Below are 19,009 nucleotides of genomic sequence, written 5' to 3' on the forward strand. Positions count from 1 at the left end.
TAAGGACTGATATGAACTTGTTTTATAAAAACAAATCATCATGCAGCGCAAGAAAAGTAACATAAAACTAGGCGAAAAGGCCAGAGACAGCTCCACAAATCAGTCAAGAAGCGATCATTGTGACAAAACTTTCGCTTTAAACCCCCTTAGAAAAAAAAACCAAGAGCAAAAGCACCCAATAGCATTGCATTTCAATGGGGGAAAAGTCAATGCCCAAGCAAGCACTTGCTTGCAACTGCTACTTTACAGACAGCCCACTCTCTCTTAGCCCCAGGGAAAAAAATTATAATGCTACCAAACCAAACACTTTGTTTTTACTTGGTGGATAGTACTGCACTAAAGCACTCACACAGTCACACTGTCACACACAGCGGCCCCTAAAATAATGCCAGTACTTTACTCCAGAGTGAGGTAGGAACAAGACCACAACAAATAAAAAAGTTGGTGGTGCTGCTAGTAGTTCATGGAAATGAATGCAACCTCCTCCTCATGACGCAGTGCATTTAGTGGCATTGAAAACACTTGCAAGGGGTTTGGTGAGAGGATGAGAGTGGTTTCTGCATCTGAGCTGAGCTGCACCCCATCTTGAAATCAAGCTGTGTTCATCCTGCTAGGAGCTGTAGATTTCTAGAACTATTTCACCCCATTTCACTTCACCAGTGGTTTGAGCATTGTTCTTGCTGCTGAAGGAAAAAAAAAGTGGAGTCAAATCTTTTGTTTTTGTTGGCTTTTTTTAGCCCCTTCTTTGGTGTTGTGCTCTTTCTTTCTTTAATTTGAGTTCTTGATCCTGCCAAAAGCAATAGCCCTCACCTTTTGCGGAGAGGAGAGGAGAGAGTCCAAAAAGCAAAGGTGAATGGTGTCCTTGCATTTCAAACCCTCATCAATACCTCCCCCTCCAAAGCACCAATTTTCACCCTCCAAAATCTGCAGTTTCTCCACCTCCAAATCCATTTTCATCCTAGAAAACCTCAGATTTCTACACCCAGAGGCTCACGGCCACAGTTCTTGATTCATCCAGTTCTCTAAAGATCCAGTTTTTCCTCCCAAACTGAAGTTTTTCCGACTTGTTGATTCTAGAACACACTAAAATCTCCCCATTTCCCACGCAAATCTCGAGGTTTTCCCCATTCCATGCCTCAGTCCGCTCGTTGATCCGAACCGCCACCGAAAAGCTGCGATTTTTCCGCCTGCGAACAGCGGTTTCTCGATCCGAGAGCTCGGGGGAGGCCCATGCATCTCTCGCTGTGGAAGCCGCTCTCTCACTGCGCCGCCGTCCTCCTCGCCAAGAACCACCGGCGGCGCGGCGGCGGCGGCGGGCACGGTGGCCATGGCAGCAACGGCCACCGTGACGACCCGTCCTCCTTCCTACGGCAGCTGCGGGACGCGCTCGACGCGGCGTCGGAGGACGGTTCCCTCTGCCCGCCGCCGGACGCCACTGGCGCAGACGCGGACGCTGCCGTCTCCCGCTCTCGCTCACTCGCGCGCCTGCGCGCGCAGCGGGACTTCCTCCGCGCCACCACCCTAGCCGCTGCCGCCGGCCCGTTCCTCTCCCTCTCCGACCTCCCGCTCCTCCCCCACGCCATCGCCACGTTCCTCGCCGTGTACCCGGACTACGCCTCCACCTCCGACGTCGACCGCCTCCGTGTGGACCATTACTCCCACCTCGACGCCCCCGGTGCTGGCAGGGTCTGCCTAGACTACTGCGGCTTCGGCCTCTTCGACTCGGGCTGGGACTCCTCCTCCTCGTTCTTCACCTTGCATGAGCTCAATGCCAATTTGAGCAACCACGCGCTCTATGGCGGCGCCGAGCCCGGCACGGTTGAGAATGACATCAAGGAGCGCATCTTGGAGTACCTGAATGTGCCAGCAAGCGAGTATGCGCTGGTGTTCACAGTGAGCCGAGGGTCAGCGTTCCGGCTGCTTGCTGAGTGCTACCCCTTCGAGAGCAACCGGAGGCTGCTGACCATGTTCGACCATGAGAGCCAATCGGTGAACTGGATGGCGCAGAGCGCCCGGGCAAAGGGTGCCAAGACACGCACCGCATGGTTCCGGTGGCCCACACTGAAGCTCTGCTCGACGGAGCTGCGGAAGGAGATCGTGGGTAAGAGGAAGGGGCGACGACGGGATGCTGCGGTTGGTTTGTTTGTGTTCCCTGCACAGTCTCGGGTGACCGGCGCCAAGTACTCCTACCAGTGGATGGCGCTGGCGCAGCAGAATGGGTGGCATGTGATGCTTGATGCCGGTGCACTTGGTCCCAAAGACATGGATTCGCTGGGGCTCTCGCTGTTCCGGCCGGACTTCATTATCACTTCGTTCTACAGAGTGTTTGGTGCAGACCCGACTGGGTTCGGTTGCCTTCTGATCAAGAAGTCTGTTATTGGGAGCTTGCAGGGGAGGAACGGGTGTAATGCATCGGGGATGGTGAGGATTGTTCCTGTGTTTCCACAGTATCTTAGTGACTCAGTTGATGGATTTGATGCATTTGATGGGCTTGAAGATGACTCCGGCACTCACAAAGATGAAAAGCCAGCATCTAATGCCCAGAATGCGTCGCAGCTGCCAGCATTTTCTGGTGTCTACACGTCTGCTCAGGTCAGAGAGACATTTGAGAGTGATCCTGGTCGTGACAGCAGCTCGGATAGGGATGGGGCGAGCACCATATTTGAAGAAACGGAGAGCATCTCTATGGGTGAGGTCATGAGGAGTCCGGCATTCAGTGAGGACTGCTCATCAGAGAATTCTTTCTGGGTTGATGTTGGCCAAAGCCCATTGGGGTCAGAGAAGTCTAGTCGGTTCAAGAAAGGGAAGCTAGGATCGCCATTACCATCTTCTTGGTTCAATGGAAGAAAGAGTAACAAGAGGATGTCACCAAACTTAACTTCCAGGATATCGAGAAGCCCACTTTATGATGGTAATGTGATGTCCTTTGATGCAGCTGTGCTATCAGTCGCGCAAGATGCAGACTGCCTCAAGGAAGACCCTGAAGAAGAAATCTTTGAGAATGGCCGGAGAAATCATTTTAGGCAGGTTAGTGAGATCCAAGAGGAGCCAGAGGTCGAAGAGGTGGCATGCCAACATGCTATGAACGGTGGTGCAGAGCACAAAGAAAGTGCGATAAGGAGGGAGACTGAGGGGGAATTCCGGCTGCTGGGAGGGAGGGATGGCAACTGCAGATTTACCGGGGGCCGACTCTTCGGTGTTGAAGACATAGACGGAGCTTTAAGCATGGGGAGTAGAGTTTCATTCAGCATGGAGGCTAATATTATTGCTGACAGGCTAAATCGGGCCTCGGATGGTGCTGAAGCTTCTGGATATACATTTCGCAATGATGATGGTTGTGCAAGTGATGGGTATGATGATGCTCAGGACTGGGGCAGGAGGGAACCAGAGATAATTTGCAGGCACATTGATCATGTTGATATGATGGGGCTCAACAGAACTACTCTTAGGTTAAGATACCTGATCAATTGGCTGGTCACCTCACTGTTGCAGCTGAAGTTGCCAGACTCAAAAGGTGGCGATGGAGTCTCTCTTGTCCATATTTATGGTCCAAAAATAAAGTATGAAAGGGGAGCAGCTGTTGCTTTCAATGTGAAGCAAAGTGATGGAGCATTTGTTAATGCCGAAGTTGTTCAGAAGATTGCTGAGAGAAATGGCATCTCTATTGGCATTGGTTTTCTCAGTCATATAAAGGTAGATATGAACCATAAACAGTTAAATGGGGCACTAGATATACCTGAGGCTTCATTTTACAAGAATGGTCGCAGAGACAATAAAAAGGTGACTGTAAGAATTGAAGTTGTGACTGCTTCACTTGGCTTCCTTACTAACTTTGAAGATGTTTACAAGATGTGGGCTTTTGTTGCCAAGTTTCTAGATCCTTCATTTCTGGAAAGTGAACGCCTCACTATTGCTGCTGATTGCTCAGAAGGACAAACTTGAGAGCATGACATGTAACTTAGCAACAACAACAAAGGAGAAGAAGGTGATTTTTCTCCTTTTGTTGAAGCATATGTTGTCTTTTAAGTTTTCGAGGGGTAATTGGTAGTGGATTTAGCAGATTTGTTCATTCTTTGCCTAGTTCCTCGATATATGAGTCATATGACTTGTTTTTGATTCATGTAGAGTTTTCTGAAATATGTACCAGCAGCTCATTAGTAGAGCTCTTTTCCACTGAACAATGTTTGTAAAGTAGCTCACTGGAAATGAAATAGTTTGAGTGCTTTGTGGAAGTTCTATTTGGTTATGTGTGTATTCACCATGCAGTTTTTACATCCTCAGTCAACGTTTCATTTTGGTGTATCTTATGTGCAGTTCTTGCTTAAAGTTGGCAACTTTACTTATATTCTGTGAATCCTTGATAACACATAGATGTTGCTGAATACTTCTCTGTTCATGAAGTGAACTCAGAAACTTCAAATGCTGTGGATTTTGGTTCCAAATTTCTTGGCAATTGGGCATTTTATGCTAGCCAATCTGTTCAATACATGTTTATGTCTTTTAAAAGTAGAACCATCCAGTTGGTTTTAAGTTTGTGTGCAGTACCATTTCCATTCTTTATGAATCAGCATCAATCGTATATTGTCTGAATGCTGTACTGTCCAATTTAATTTTTCTTTTGTCTTGTAGAAAAGGTTATTCTTTTTTTATGTTAAATTGTTTTGGCATCACTATGAAAATTGAATGCCTTGATAACTTTATCCTGAAGAAGTACTGAAATCAAACACTGCTGTTTCTGCTGCCTGTGAGCATCTTTGTTCTATGTACTCCTGAAGTCTTCACTTGTCCTACATTCCTACTACCTATCCATGGCATACACATTCATAGGATCTTGTCTGAAATGAAGATGATCTCATGATTACATGGAGAAGGTTCTATGTAACCGTTAATGTTCCCTTTGTGCAATAAACCAAAAATGGAAAACAAACTACAGATTTATTCTGCGCATGGCTTTTAACAGTCCAGGTAACTCCAATTTGAACTGTTCCAATTTAGTTTGTTTATAACTTTTGATGGTCCCCATTCAATAGTAGACAAAAATCTGAAACTTCATCATAGATCCACTCTGTGATGCCATGATATAGATCCAGATACTGGTCCCTTTGTGCTAGTAATCTAAAATAGGGAAGTCGTAATAAATTACTATCCTATCTGTTTTAGATCTTGTCATTGTTCAGTTGTAAAATCTTTTGTGCTAAAAGAATCTGGTTATCTCATGGATTTTCCTTTCAAGTACAAATGATAGAACATACATCGTGGTATTTGAAGCAGACATAGTTGCTTTTATGTTATTCACCTGATCAACAAGTACATAAGGGAGATGAGAATATCAGGAGAAAGTGATTGACGTTTTCAGATATTTAATGTAGCAACCATCATTGTACTTATGCTTGTCCCAACTTGATGATTGACCGAGATAGTTAACTTGAAACCGAGTTAAATAATGGGTTGCAGATGAAGAAATTTTCCTGGTTCCTAATGCATTTTTATTTCAATACCACAAATCTTGAGTTTTTTTAGTTTTGCTGAAAGTAAAGACAAGGTCATCATATGTTTGCAGTCTATGGCAGAAACCCTGACTGATTTTTGCCTGGTGGATTCTGATCTGACCATTGAATTGTCATGCCTTTCACTGCTCTTTGGATTTGACAGCCAGATATGCTGGAAAATCTCCCAAAGGGTACCTTTAAATTTAATACGTCAAAACCAGAACTGTTCAGTTTTGTTGAAAGCAAAGAAAGGTCATTTTATTTTCAAGGTCTATGGCAGAAAGCCCTGGATGATTTTTACCTGATTAGGACGGACAGATTTGGCCTGATGAGTCATTGGCCATGCCTTGTTCTGTTCAGTCAATTTCAAGCTCAGAGATGCTGGAAAAATCTTTCCGTGGATAGTGAAGCCGTGCAGTTCAGGTCTTTTCCAAAAATCAATTTCATTGGACTACACAGAGTTCACGGGTTTCAGTTCAGGTCTGTTCCTCTCCTCTTCCCTATCAATCAATTAAACTCATTCGTGTATTGTGCGTTTTAATTCTCATAAAAAATTCCTTTGAGTGTTAAATGTGGGTAGTAACTTGTAATTTTTGGGTTCCTCTTCATTTCTGAGACTCACTGCCACTGTTGAAACCATTGCTTTGGAGTATTGAGTCGTGACAACAACAGATATCCTGCAAAAAATTACTGGTGATCTCTTGTTTTGGTCTCTTTTCATTGTTTTTGCAATCCAGGTGTTGGCTGCAACCCTGCATCACAAGATAAAGACAAAATCTTCTACATCTTTCTTTAATATTGATGTTTCTCCTTGGACTTGCTAAAAGATGGAAATAAGACTAGAACATGTCAGCAGATTCCTTTCAGCTTTCGGTGCTCAAAAAGTCTAGATTCCCAGTATCTGTAGCCATGTCATGCTTTTATCAGCATCTATTTTCAGCAGAAGACATGATTACCAACATTGGTGAATATGCCAAATATGGAAACATATCTTGATCCACAGGAACGCAAGCACAGGACGCACACGTGATCAAGTGGTGCCTTCCCCTATATCTGTGCCCGGGGCTTGGCCATCTGTTGTTGAGGCTGCTTCTCTGCAGGAGCATCAACACTTGTAGAGCTTCTTGTAAAGGTTAGTGGCCTCTTCATCTTTTTTAGATATTGTACACGCGATCTGGACTGTCCTGCTTCTGGATGTATGCATCCTGAAGTTCGTAATTTGCTTTTGGGTTCCCATTTTTATTTATTTGGCCTGAAAAATATACACAAGTTGAGAGAGGTTGTAGGTTCACTAGTATGGGCTGAAAAAAAATTCCTTTTGCTTTTAGGGACAATGCTTACATTATGCTACAAGCTAAATTGTTTTGAGTTCTTGTTCAGTCATTTTGTTCTTTTTGTTTTCCTTTTGCTTTTGGGGACAAAAGAGCAGCAACCAGTGTCGCTGGATCCTAAAAATGGCTGATGTTCTACGTACTTGTGAACTCCTCATGCCATATTTGCTACATACTTGCCTACCTACCATTATAATTTGGCAAAATGACTGAAATCGTTGGGTCATTTCGCTCGTACTTGCCTAGTCAGGGTGTGTATCAGCGTGTGCATGGATTAGATTCATTTAAAGTTCCTTTAACAGATTCATCTCAAGTAACATGGTAGGAGAGGTCATAGGATGGACAAATCTCACGCAGTATGCAAGCAGTGTGTTGCATAAATACATGGATGATCGGAAGCGTTTTGTCAAGTTTATGGTTGGTGATTTCAGAAATGGAGTGGTAAGACGATTTCAATTACACTGTTCTTGTGTGCATAAATACATATCTTCTAAATATTTTTTATTTTGGGTGAAATGGGCAACCTGATCTAGCAATTTGATGATCTTATTGATTTCAATACTAGATCCAGGAGGCCTTTTTTTTTCTTTCTATTTTGGGGGGTAGCCAACAGCTTTCGTTTTAAAATCCAAAAGAGGATTACAATAGTCTTGAAGGGAATTAATGAGAAAAGGTGAACACGCTATCCTGTAATCATGTGCGCTCCCAGCTCCCTGGAGATCAATGATGTGGAAAAGGGGGGATCATGCTTTCCAAATAGCAAAATGTATATTCATGTCAAGAAGAGAACATTTATGCTCATGCATTTTGTGTGAAATTAGCAGCATCAAACTGGTTGTTAGAAAATTTTAGCCATGAATATGGACTACTCATTACTAATTAGTATCAGCGGTGGTTCCTGGTCCTCCTTTTTCACTTCACTGCAGTTTTTCTCCATTACGAACATGACTACAGTCTTGTTATGTAAAAGAAAATTCTAATTCGCTTACTCAGACAATACCGAAAAAGTTTGCAACTAATATCAGAGGGCATATATCTGAAGAAATCACACTAGAGGTGCCAGATGGTAAAACATATGCTGTTCAGGTTGCCAAGGAACAAAATGAGCTGGTCCTTCGATCTGGATGGGCAGATTTTGCGAGTGCTTATGAACTTAAATTTGATTTTTCTCATCCCCTATAAACGTACCAAACTGATCGTTCAATCTGTTGAGTGTGTCTTTCTTGGTTACAGTGCTAAACATAAGGGTTATAGGTGTTAGGATCATGTTGCTCGCTGGATGCGTATTTCTCAGGATGTTACTTTTGATGAGTCTCGTCCCTTCTATCCTCGGTCATCTCCTTCTACTTCGTCAGCTTTCTTGGTCGAGCCATTGTATTTTCTCACTTTCTCTGCTACACCCATCATTGTTTCTTCTTCTCTTTTCGGAGCACCGTTGGCGCCTCCTCTTGCTGTGCCTTCTTTGGTACCTTCCATGCCTTTTGCCTCCATCTCACATGCACATGCTCCTCCTCTTTCTGGTCTTATTGAGTCTTTTCCTTTTCACTAGACTCGTCATTCTCATACTGCCTTACATCCTGATGTGCCACTTTTTGATGAGCTTTTTTCTTCTAGTGATTTAGTTTCTCCTTTCTCTCCTTGCTATTCCTTTCATGATCGCCATTCGATTTGACCTCCTGATCGATTTGGCTTTGTTGGTTAACCCGATTGAGACCTTCTTAGTATATGTCTTCATAATCTCTGAGTATATCAGGTCTCGCAGATTCAGGTCTGCAATATCCAGAGTTGTTAAGCATGTGTACGGTGTACCCTATCTATATATGGTGTACTTTTTATACGCAATACCATATAGTTAGATATTTGACAATAGCCCCCTAACTCTGATTAGTAGGGAGGGCTTCCACAAGTGCTCACTCGAGTACCGCCAGTCTAGGCTTGATCGAGTAAGGTGAATCAAGCTTATAGTCGAAAGAAATCGAGCAGGAAATATTATGTTCCAAGTATCGAGTGAAAACACAATTGGGTCGAGCGTCCTGCTGTTATCCACACTCGAGACTCAAAAAAGATATGGAATCTGACTAATCGACACCCAACACTGAGTAGAGTTAAAAGAAAAATCTGAAATTTGAACCGTTGGGTATAGACGTCCTTAATGCGTGTAGATAGGCATGCAAATTTTTTCATGATGCCATCATTGTCTTTCACGCCGACCAAGGCGCCGCGGTAAATGGTATGGTTACCGAAGAGATGGTAAATCCCGGTTATTTATCCATACGAACCTGGACTGTAGCCATTTTCTCGCCGTCAATCTTCTCCCACAATCTTTCATATTTCTTCGCCCAAGCTTGCGCCACCGCATAGAAACTGCTCCATGGCTTCTAGCTCCTATGCGAACGCCACCTCTCCTTCCTCACCTAAGAAGAAGGCTGACGTGATGGCTGCCAATGCCCCTCCCAAGAGATTTGACGAGATCAAACTCCTGATGGAGGCCTAGTCAACCTCAACGATACGAGAGTCGAAGCTCTAGGAACTTGAAGTTGAAGGGATCGTTCCTCCTCGTGAGCTAGCCAACTGGAGGCTGACGTTGGGTGAGAAATTCCCCTCCTACCAATTTGATCATGAGATTGTAGTGTTTGAATCGTTTTTTCGATGCGGCTTCAATATTCCCCCTTCCAAATTCCTCCTCACCGTACTCGAACTCTACTAAATCGAGCTCCACCACTTGAACCCCAACTCGATTACCATGCTCCGCATGTTTGTCCACTTATGTGAAGCCTTCCTCGGTATCGTACCGAGTTTAAATTTGTTCCAGTACTTCTACCAATTGAAAAGTAATACTGAGAACAAATATGTCAGAGGCTGTGGTTTCTAGCTGTGGATTGGGAGGAAGAATTCCTACATTCGAGTTACGCTAACGACCTCCTGGCAAAAGGATTAGAAGAAACAATGGTTTTATTTCTCTAACCCTGACCCAGTCAATTTTTTCTTAGTCTATAAGGGCCTCCACCCCCACCTGAATCCGTTATGGATGAAGAAGTACCACGAGTCTGACCACACTGCTCATTTCGTCGAGAGGATCAATGAGCTTAGGCAGAGTGGCTTAACCAGGTGGCATGCGACCAAAGACTTCATCAGTCGGAGGTCAAGCCCCTTGAAAGCACGAAATCACTTTGCCTGGGACTATGCTGGAGATGATGATAGCTCCCGGGACACCGTCGGATGTTAAGATTTAGCTAGCATTTTGTTGCTTCTGTTACCGCATTCGAACTCTTTCGAGTGACTCTTTTTTTAGCCCTGCCTCTTTAGAACACTACTGCTCGGTTGAGCAAACTATTTGATGAAGAGGTGCAACCATGCTCCATTCAGCCTTCCTCCTTCATGAATCCTCGACCACCGGTGAAAATTGTCTTAATTAAGAAAGTGGTATTGATTATTATTTGTTCGACCTGCTTCATCTTTTTTTTATTCCAAGTTCGAATCCACCAAGAGGACAACATCCCCACGACTGGCCTGGTTATAGTCCTCCACCAAGAGTACAGCTCAGCACATATTCTTTCTCTCCAAACTCATTGTAGTTGATCCTCCATGAGTTTGAGGAGGTGTTATATATATACATATATATATGTATGTGTAATATCTCTAGTCTATAAGAGGTTTCTTGCATATTGCCACATGTATATGTATATGTATACTGGCCTAGGGTCTTAAAAAATACAAATTGCTATTTCTAATCTTCAGAAATATGAGAACTCCCACTTCAAAGTTTGAATCTTCGATCCAGGTGGTTATGAGAAAGAGCTCTCCTGTGTTCTGATGGATGGCACTCCTTGTGTGCAAGAAAGGAGTGTTTCTCTGTGTAATCAAACGCAATCGCCATCGAGTGGAAGGTTGGCAAAACATTGCATTGGTAGCTCTAGCCACAGTAGAAAGGCTTCAAAGACGAATCCAACCGACTATCCTTCACAGAAATCAAGAAAATAATTTGTAACTGTTTAACTTACATTTTCAGCACGGCTTACACTGTCTTTGTGTCCTAAAAATTTCCTTGTTGACATCCTCTGAAGGCATTCAGGAACCCATGAATTCAGGCGACTTCCAGAAGACAACCGAGTCTTGCATTGTCTTACCAAAGGAATGCAATATGACTATGAGCAAAAAGCTGAAGTTACTGCCCTTGAGCAAAAAACATGGTTGGTGGATTTCTGGTGCGTTCTAAATTTCTCTTATGTCCGTAGGGTGTAACTTCCTTTCTATGATTTGAACTAGTTCATTTAGAATCTGCTTGAGTTGTGCATGTTGAGTCCTGAGTCTTACCATCTATACTAATGAAAGCTTGTAAAATAACATAGTTCTAAATCATTTGTAACAGGCTATCTCCAAGAATTATGCTGCCAAACACATTTCGGACAAAAATGGGACCATCACACTTTCTCAGCTTGATGGTAGCAAGACATGGGACATCAATTTGGACATTACCACTGATGGTCGTTACGCTCTTTCTACCACTGATTCGCAATTCACAAATTGGTGACCGCTGTGGCGCTGTGTTGTTTGATTTCCTCTACAGATTGCGATGCCATTGTTCAAACAGAGACATCTATATCCCGAGTCCATGCCGAGAATGTGATTGAGAAAACGATGGTTGCCTGGGATATGATCCGCGTTCTAGTACGCCTGTTGATTCGGATATGATGACCTAATTGGTAAGATTTACACTTTTGCAGTTAGCTGTAAGCCATCAATTGACAGCACGGGTTAAGCCATCGGGGTCTCAGGGATACAAATTATTGAGAGTTATACATCATCACGTGCTAATTGGTAAGATTTCTTTAAATTGATTTGGTGTTTTTATAGCTTTACACTAGTTTTCAATCGCTAATGCATTTCTTTCAATTTTTAGCACGTTCTTGATATCATGCATTCTAGAAAGCATGCACCTGGCAACGAAAAAAGGAAAAAAAGAAAAATAGTAAATGAGTTGATAGAATCACATAAGAGCGTTGTTTTTTTATACTTTAAGAAATAATTTTTTAATATACTGAATATTATCTTTACAATTTATATATTAATTATTTTTTATATTACAATTCAATAAGTTCCGTTTTTAGTTTTATCCTGGGTCACCAAAATCTTAGGACCGGCCTGGTTATATATTTAGCATTTGGAATATCATTTGGATTTAGTTCTATCGAGCACATTCTGACTTTGATGGCCACGTTTGTGATGGGGCTTCTCTGCAGGATATGTCCCTTCCGCCAAGAGTCCTAGGCATGGAGTTCCTAAGCCTCCATAGTCGATGCAAGTTACCGCGATTTGCAACTCTAAATGATCTGCAGAGGATTAAAGCAGACAAGAAAGTTCGTCGGAGATCCCCATTTATGTGAACGTCATGCAGAATAGCAATATTACCTGCAAGTTGTGCATTCTGGTGAGTCATCACGTCTTTTGTTCAATGTTAGAAGTAAAAGAAAAAGGACATTTCATTTTTTGAAAGTTTATTCCCTGTTGACTCGGCAGTCACAACTTACAACATGTGATTTTTTTTGACTGAAATTCAAATTACAGAGCAGCAAAGTTCTCTTTGATCAATTCACTGCAACTTGTTTGTTTGCTTCTGTTATCATTTAACATTACATTTTCCATATGCAATCAACAATTCGGTTCGGAGTATGCAACAAAGTATCTTCAACGTGAGAACCAGACTATGAGGCTTCGGCGTCCCAGCAAGGACGATACATGGGAAGCTGAATTCAAGGTCAAGAACAGAAGGCATACCCTTGGTCGAGGCTGGAGACAATTTGTCGATGACAACAAACTGAAACTAGGCGACATCTGCCTCTTTCAGCTGATGAAAAACAAGAAGCTTACGCATGATTGTCCACATTATTCGAAAAGAGCAGCGCAGTTGATCGGCATCAAAGCTGTTCACGCTGATGCCTTCGTGAAAATGGCGGCACTTTTGTATCAGAAATGCCCATTCGCTGCGGCGGCTTATCAATACTATCCATCCTGACTCACAACAGAGGTTACTGGTGTTCATTAGCTTACCCAGTTAACCAATCTTTTCCTGTAAAAAAACTCCTAATGTGATGAATTTCCATGAATCTATATCACCTGAATATGTTTGTTCATTCCTGGCCAGTTTGGATGAGCGAATTATTTCTGACTGTCCAACGTAGCAGGAAAAAAAGGACTAGGCTTTGGATTTAAAGATCTGGGTAACTTATTATTCACTATTTTCTGCAGTTTTAGGCATTGTTTTGCATTCTAAGGCGGTGTAGATTTTGGTTCACCATTTTTGGATGTGAGAACAAATTTGGACAACGGTCATACTCTCCCAACCAAAAAAGTGATGTTTCGAAGAGCTTGTAGTCAACCAATATTAGGTTTTGATGTACAGTATCTTCATGTCTATTTATATTTATCATACGAAAATGAGTGTACATATTCGTTTGCAAAAATACTTTCATGGTATTATAATTTTATTTGGCTACACTTTATATGTCCATAGATATCAATGGCCAAATTTGTGTTTGGGGATTGTTATCATGTACCAAATTTAGGAGGGAGTGTCCATTATACTTTAACTATGTTTGAAAGCCCATAACTACACATGATGACGTGAAATTCTTAGAATAGATAAATGGATTCGTTTCAGAAACCAATAAATACCTATAAATACAGAGATTTTATTGTCACATCCCGTATTGGAATCTTCAGGTATTTTGCATTCCTCTTTAATGGCAGCATGCATATTGCATCGTTTTAATTACCATACATTACATGTGATTTTACTACACCTGCCAACATTTTTTCAGAAAAAAAAACCCAGAGCTCTAGGGACTCTGAATCTGTTGCAACCTTTGGTCTCCTTTCTTTGATCTATTGGCCGTCAGAAACATGGCTCACAGAGTCACATGAAGCTGGAAGAGACTAATACTACCACCACTGATGATGAAGTCAAAGTGCTAATTCCCTAAAAAAAAAGTTGAAGTGCTAAGTCTTCCAGGTCCAGACTGCTGATCAGAGCACTGGGATTTCTTGTTCCTCCTGCTGCCAATTTTGCATGCATTTGGCTTGATGGCTTCTCAAGATCATGAGGATGATGGCAGGAGCGGTCACAAGATCAGCAGGAACTCCTGCCAGACATGCAGCCACTGCGACAACTCCTTCCAGAGATGCAGCCACTGCGACGCCCATTACTACTGGCATCATCTGGATGATCGGCGGAAACATTTCTTCAAGCTCATGGTTGGCGATTTCCGGCACGAAATGGTAAGCACTTGTGTATCAGTTCCCTTCATCTCCTTCATAGAGAAATTGTATTCTCGGAGAGAGACAGTATTTTTCTCTTCATTGATCGTTCCTGCAGGCCGTGCCGGAGAAATTTACGAACAATTTCAGAGGCCAGATCTCTGAAGTTGTCAAACTGGAAGCCCCTGATGGAAACATGTACAATGTTAATGTTTCCAAGGATCTGAATAGGCTTGTCCTCAGATCTGGATGGAGTGCATTTTCCAGCGCTTATGAACTGAAGCAGGGTGACATGCTGGTGTTCAGATATAGTGGGGACTCTCGTTTCAAGGTCCTGATCTTTGATCCAAGTGGATGTGAGAAAGAATTTTTCCGCGTCGTCATGAACACCGGTTGTAGTGTCCAACAAAAGAGCATTCCTCATGACCAATCACCATCCAGGGAAGGATTCCAACAAAAGAGCATTCCTCATGAACAATCACCATCCAGCGAAGGATTAGCGCGCCATCGAACCGGTGGATTGAGCGACACTTGGAAAGCTTCAAAGATTAACCCAGCAGACTCACCTTCACAGAGATCAGGTACTATTGAATTTGAAATTAAACATTGTACATCTAAAGCTCTTTTTCACTATTTTTGCTCATTTCATGCCTTTACGTTAGGCATTGCATTGGCTGAAGATATCCCATCTCCAGAGGACATTCAGGACCCCTTGAATTCAGGTGGCCTTCAGACATCCACCGAGTCGCGCTTCATCTTAGCAAAGGGGTGCAACCTTACTAGAGCACAGAATGTCAAAAACATGAACAAGGCAAATCTTTCTGATGGATTTGCGGTACGTTTTCAGTATTTTTTTTTTATGGTCAAATGGTCAGGCTCAGCCTGTAGCTTTTGTCACCCGATGGTCAGAATTCAGAGTATTGTTAAATTTTTGTTCCTTTGTCGAAGCTGTTGAAAACTAGCACGACGCAAAATTACAAATCTCCACTCTTCAGGTAACTTAACCACCACAACATTTGTAACAGGTCATTAGCAAGGATTACTCTGCCAATTACCTTCCACATGAAGATCAAACACTCAAGATCTGTCATCCTCCGGATTTCAAGAAACGGGATGCCGATGGCGCATATATATTTTCTCCTAGCCGATCGAGCTTCTTCCGCCACAACGAGTTGCAGGAAGGCGACGTCTGCGCATTCGAACTATCGAGGCGTGACCGGAGCATGACAATGACAGTGCATTCTCTCAACGGAAGCTACGATCCACAAGGTGATACATCACTGAACTCTGCACATTTGCATGCAGCATAAAGAACCAAACATTCCACACTTGTACCTTTGATAGTAGTTCACAGTCTGAACTTTTTTATGCAAAGTTAGGCGCTTCATCGTCGGAGCATCGAGTAGGCCACCCAGGGTATATGGTAACAAAATTCACAAATCTAAATCAGGAGCAGAAGAAGAAGATCGAAGAGAAACTCCGGGAAATTCAGTCCGAAACCCCCGTTTTCGTCTCCGTCAAGCGGCGCAGCGGTGCCAGCATGGTAAGTCCAGCACCATTTATTCAGTTCAGTTCAGTTCAGCTTCAGTATCTGAATCAAGATGATGAGCAATGTTCCTGAATCAATTTGAACTTTGTCTGAAACCTTCCATTTGGCAACAACAACAACAACAACAAAAAAAACAGTGCTTCAGCCAGGACTTCGCCGTGGAGTACCTCCCCCGGGAGGCGCAGACGATGCGGCTGCGGCGGCCCGGCATGAGCTGCAGCTGGGAGGCCGAGCTCCAGATCAACAAGGTGCACCAGCTGTGCAGGGGGTGGAAGCAGTTCGTCGACGACAACGCGCTGCGGCAGGGCGACATGTGCCTGTTCCAGCCGCTCGACGGCGGGGAGGAGGAGCTGCTCGCCATGAACGTACACATCATCCGCGGAGATTGATCACGGCGGTGCGGCTTCTTGTGATCCTATTTGCTGCGTGCGTCGGTGCGTGCGAGAACTCCGTGAAGAACTCAACTCTTTGAAATTTGAAGCTGGGCTTTCTCAAGAAAAGAAAGAAATTTGCAATTGGGAAAAGAGAGAATGGCGCTTGCATTTTTCACTTTTAGTAGAAACAAAACACTGTGTATCCATGTCAAAACCAAAACAAGATAAGATTTTTCTCCGGATCTGGTGACTGAAATTTTGCTTTCGTCTCGGTCACTTTTATTAACTGCTGCAACATCTATAAAAAAACTACTGCAACAAACAAAAATACTTATTGCAACACATAAAAAAAATATATACCGGTTTCTCTAATATTGAAACAAAGATGAAGAAACTGCAACGATCATAAAAACTACTGCGACACATAGTAATACCTATTGCGGCAGATACAAAATACGAAAAAACTATTACAACATGCAAAAATAACTATTGCAACATACAACAATACCTTACAACATAAAAAAACTATTGTAGCAGATACAAAAATACAAATAACTATTACAACATATAAACATAGCTATTGCAACATAAAAAATAACTATAGCAGCATAAAAAAATCCGACTGAAAGATTAACGCAATCTCATGTGACAGAATTAGCAAATCTGAACAAGATAACATCAACCATGAACTCGAACATTAACCATGCCTTTGGAAGTCTCCAAGTCCTTGAGGAACTCGACGAAGCCGGCATGAGACGAGCCCCCTTCGGCGACCGCCTCGGCCGCTCTGTCCCTCGCCGCCGCCACGCGCTCCCTGAGCACCCGCCCACCGTCGGACTCCATCACCCACCTGACCTTCGCCTCCACCGCTTCAGCCTTCACCACGTCCTCGTCGTGGCTCCTCTTCATCTCCACCCCGAGCTCCATCTCCTCCACGATCCACACCTTATTCATCGTCTGCTCCGCGTACAGCGGCCAGCACAGAAGCGGCAGCCCCGCCGCAACGCCCTCCAGCGTCGAATTCCACCCGCAGTGCGTCACGAACGCGCCGGCCGCCCTGTGGCGCAGCACGTCCACCTGCGGCGCCCAGGACATGACGACGAGTCCTGTGTCCTTGGTTCGCTCTAGGAACCCGGCCGGGAGGAGGGCGTCCAGGTTGTCGTCCGGCTCGCCGGACCTGTCGCCGGCGCCACGCGGGCTTCGCACGACCCAGAGAAACCTCTGCCCGGAGTTCTCCAGGCCAATGGCGATCTCTTCGAGCTGCTTCTTGGGGAACGTGCCCATGCTCCCGAAGGAGAGGAACACGACGCTGCGGTCCGGCTGCGCGTCCAGCCAACGGAGGGACTCGTGCTCCTTCTCGCCGCCTTCCGAGACCAGCGGCCCGACGCAGTAGACCGGCGGCGTGGGGCGTCCGGGTACGCACAGCCCGTCCCTGAGAGCGCGCACCGCGCGCGGCTCTAGCGACTCGAAGGTGTTAATGAGGATCCCGCGGGCCTCCGGCATCCGGGCAGCCATGCGGAGCATGGCCTTGCACGCCTCGCCGTCGTCGGCGATCCCCTCGGGTAGCTCCGAGGCTTTGAACGGAGGAGCGCCCGGGAACGATAGGACGGCGTCGCCGAGCTCCCTGAAGCCCGTGTCCATGCTGGCCCGCATGCCGGGCAGGCCGAGGAAGACGGCGAGGCCGGCCGCGCCCGTGGCGAAGAAGAAGTAGGCGGGCAGCCCGAGCTCGGCCGCGACGTCGAGCGCGTCGCCGCAGAACATGTCGAGGACGAGCGCTTGGACGTGCGGCAGCGAGCGGAGGAAGTCGCGGAGCGGCGCGTTCATGGCACGGAGGAAGCGGAACATCCGGACCAAGAGGTCCACATGCTCGCCGTCGTCGTCGGAGCCGAGACCAGAAGCCGGAAGCGGCGGCGACGAGGGTAGTACGTGGATGGCGACGGACGTGTTGGAGGCCTTCGCGCCCGCGACCGCGGCGGAGAAGCCGGGGTCCTGGACTGGCGGTGGCGGCTCGACGAGCGCGACGGCGACGTCGACCGCGGCGCCGTGGCGGAGGAACGCCTTGGCCAGCTCGAGCATCGGTGCCAGGTGGCCGACGCCGACGCCCGGGTACAGAACCACCGTCTTCTTCTCCATCGCTCGACGACGACTGCAAGTCCTAGCTAGCTGGGCACCACCCGAGTGCACCTGAGCTAGCTGCTGGTCGAGCACCCCGTGATTCGTGCGTCCTACAGTCAATTTGCTTCCACAAATTCCAATTTCTTATTCCAATAATAGTAGACACGTTGTATTATGCAAGGTTCATTTATTGTGCGCCTATTCTTTTCTGTTCCATTCACTATTACATATTTTATCTTCAATTAATTTATTGTGACCTGTAGATGTCTCTTATTACGAGTTTCGCTATCTTTTAAGTACTATTTCATTGTTCTTGATGACTACTCACACTACAGTTGGACGTTTCCTTTTCGCCGGAAGTATGACATCTTTGTTACTTTGCAATCCCTTCTCGCCATGGTTCACACGCAATTCCATCTCCCTGTTCAATGTGATAATGACGCGAGAATTTGACAACAGTGTTTCGCGTATTTCTCTCCTCTCGTGGCTCTATGCTACGTTTTCATGTCCCTATACCTTCGCAAAATGGGGAGGCTAAATGTCTTCATCGATCCACTAATGACATTCTTCGCACTATGCTCATTCATGCTCATATGCCTGCTTTTTTTTGGGTCAAAGCCCATCACACGGCAATCTATTTGCTAAACCGCCGTCCATGTGTTCCATTACATCATATCAGAAACTCTTTAACAAAATTCCAACTTACAGTCACCTCAGAGTGTTTGGATGTTTATTCTTCCCTAACCTTGCCTCAACCGCACCTTATAAACTTGCCCCCTAGTCAACGCCCTACGTCTTTCTTGGATACTCCCACAACCACAAAGGCTACCGCTGCTACAACCCCTCAACAAAAAAAAGTTATCATCTCCCGTCATGTTGTTTTTGATGAATGGGTTT

The 19,009-nt window shown here is 44.9% G+C and overlaps 3 protein-coding genes and 1 pseudogene across 4 annotated transcripts; 3 read left to right on the forward strand and 1 right to left on the reverse strand.

Annotated features, from left to right (window-relative positions):
- The first annotated feature begins 351 nt into the window (after nt 1–351).
- LOC133906657 (uncharacterized) lies at nt 352–4,232 on the forward strand. Its single transcript, XM_062348619.1, has one exon. The coding sequence runs from the start codon at nt 1,231–1,233 to the stop codon at nt 3,940–3,942; it is 2,712 nt and encodes a 903-aa protein (XP_062204603.1). The 5' UTR covers nt 352–1,230; the 3' UTR covers nt 3,943–4,232.
- Nucleotides 4,233–7,158: 2,926 nt separating this feature from the next.
- LOC133906066 (B3 domain-containing protein LOC_Os12g40080-like) lies at nt 7,159–12,729 on the forward strand (annotated as a pseudogene).
- A 1,166-nt stretch (nt 12,730–13,895) lies between these two features.
- Nucleotides 13,896–16,330, forward strand: LOC133906658 (B3 domain-containing protein LOC_Os12g40080-like). 2 transcript variants are annotated; one of them, XM_062348621.1, is made up of 6 exons: nt 13,896–14,095; nt 14,193–14,655; nt 14,737–14,909; nt 15,100–15,343; nt 15,454–15,617; nt 15,761–16,328. In XM_062348621.1, exons 1-6 carry the CDS (start codon nt 13,901–13,903, stop codon nt 16,010–16,012), a joined length of 1,491 nt encoding a protein of 496 aa, XP_062204605.1. In that variant the 5' UTR covers nt 13,896–13,900; the 3' UTR covers nt 16,013–16,328. The 2 variants fall into 2 exon arrangements, with proteins under 2 accessions (XP_062204605.1, XP_062204604.1); XM_062348620.1 differs by having other exon boundaries at nt 14,193–14,909; nt 15,761–16,330.
- A 132-nt stretch (nt 16,331–16,462) lies between these two features.
- LOC133906659 (anthocyanidin 5,3-O-glucosyltransferase-like) lies at nt 16,463–18,304 on the reverse strand. The gene has a single exon (XM_062348622.1). It carries the CDS (start codon nt 18,128–18,130, stop codon nt 16,676–16,678), a length of 1,455 nt encoding a protein of 484 aa, XP_062204606.1. The 5' UTR covers nt 18,131–18,304; the 3' UTR covers nt 16,463–16,675.
- Between the last annotated feature and the right edge of the window lie 705 nt (nt 18,305–19,009).

This window comes from Phragmites australis, chromosome 23 (genome assembly GCF_958298935.1).
Source record: "Phragmites australis chromosome 23, lpPhrAust1.1, whole genome shotgun sequence".
Lineage (NCBI taxonomy): Eukaryota > Viridiplantae > Streptophyta > Magnoliopsida > Poales > Poaceae > Phragmites > Phragmites australis.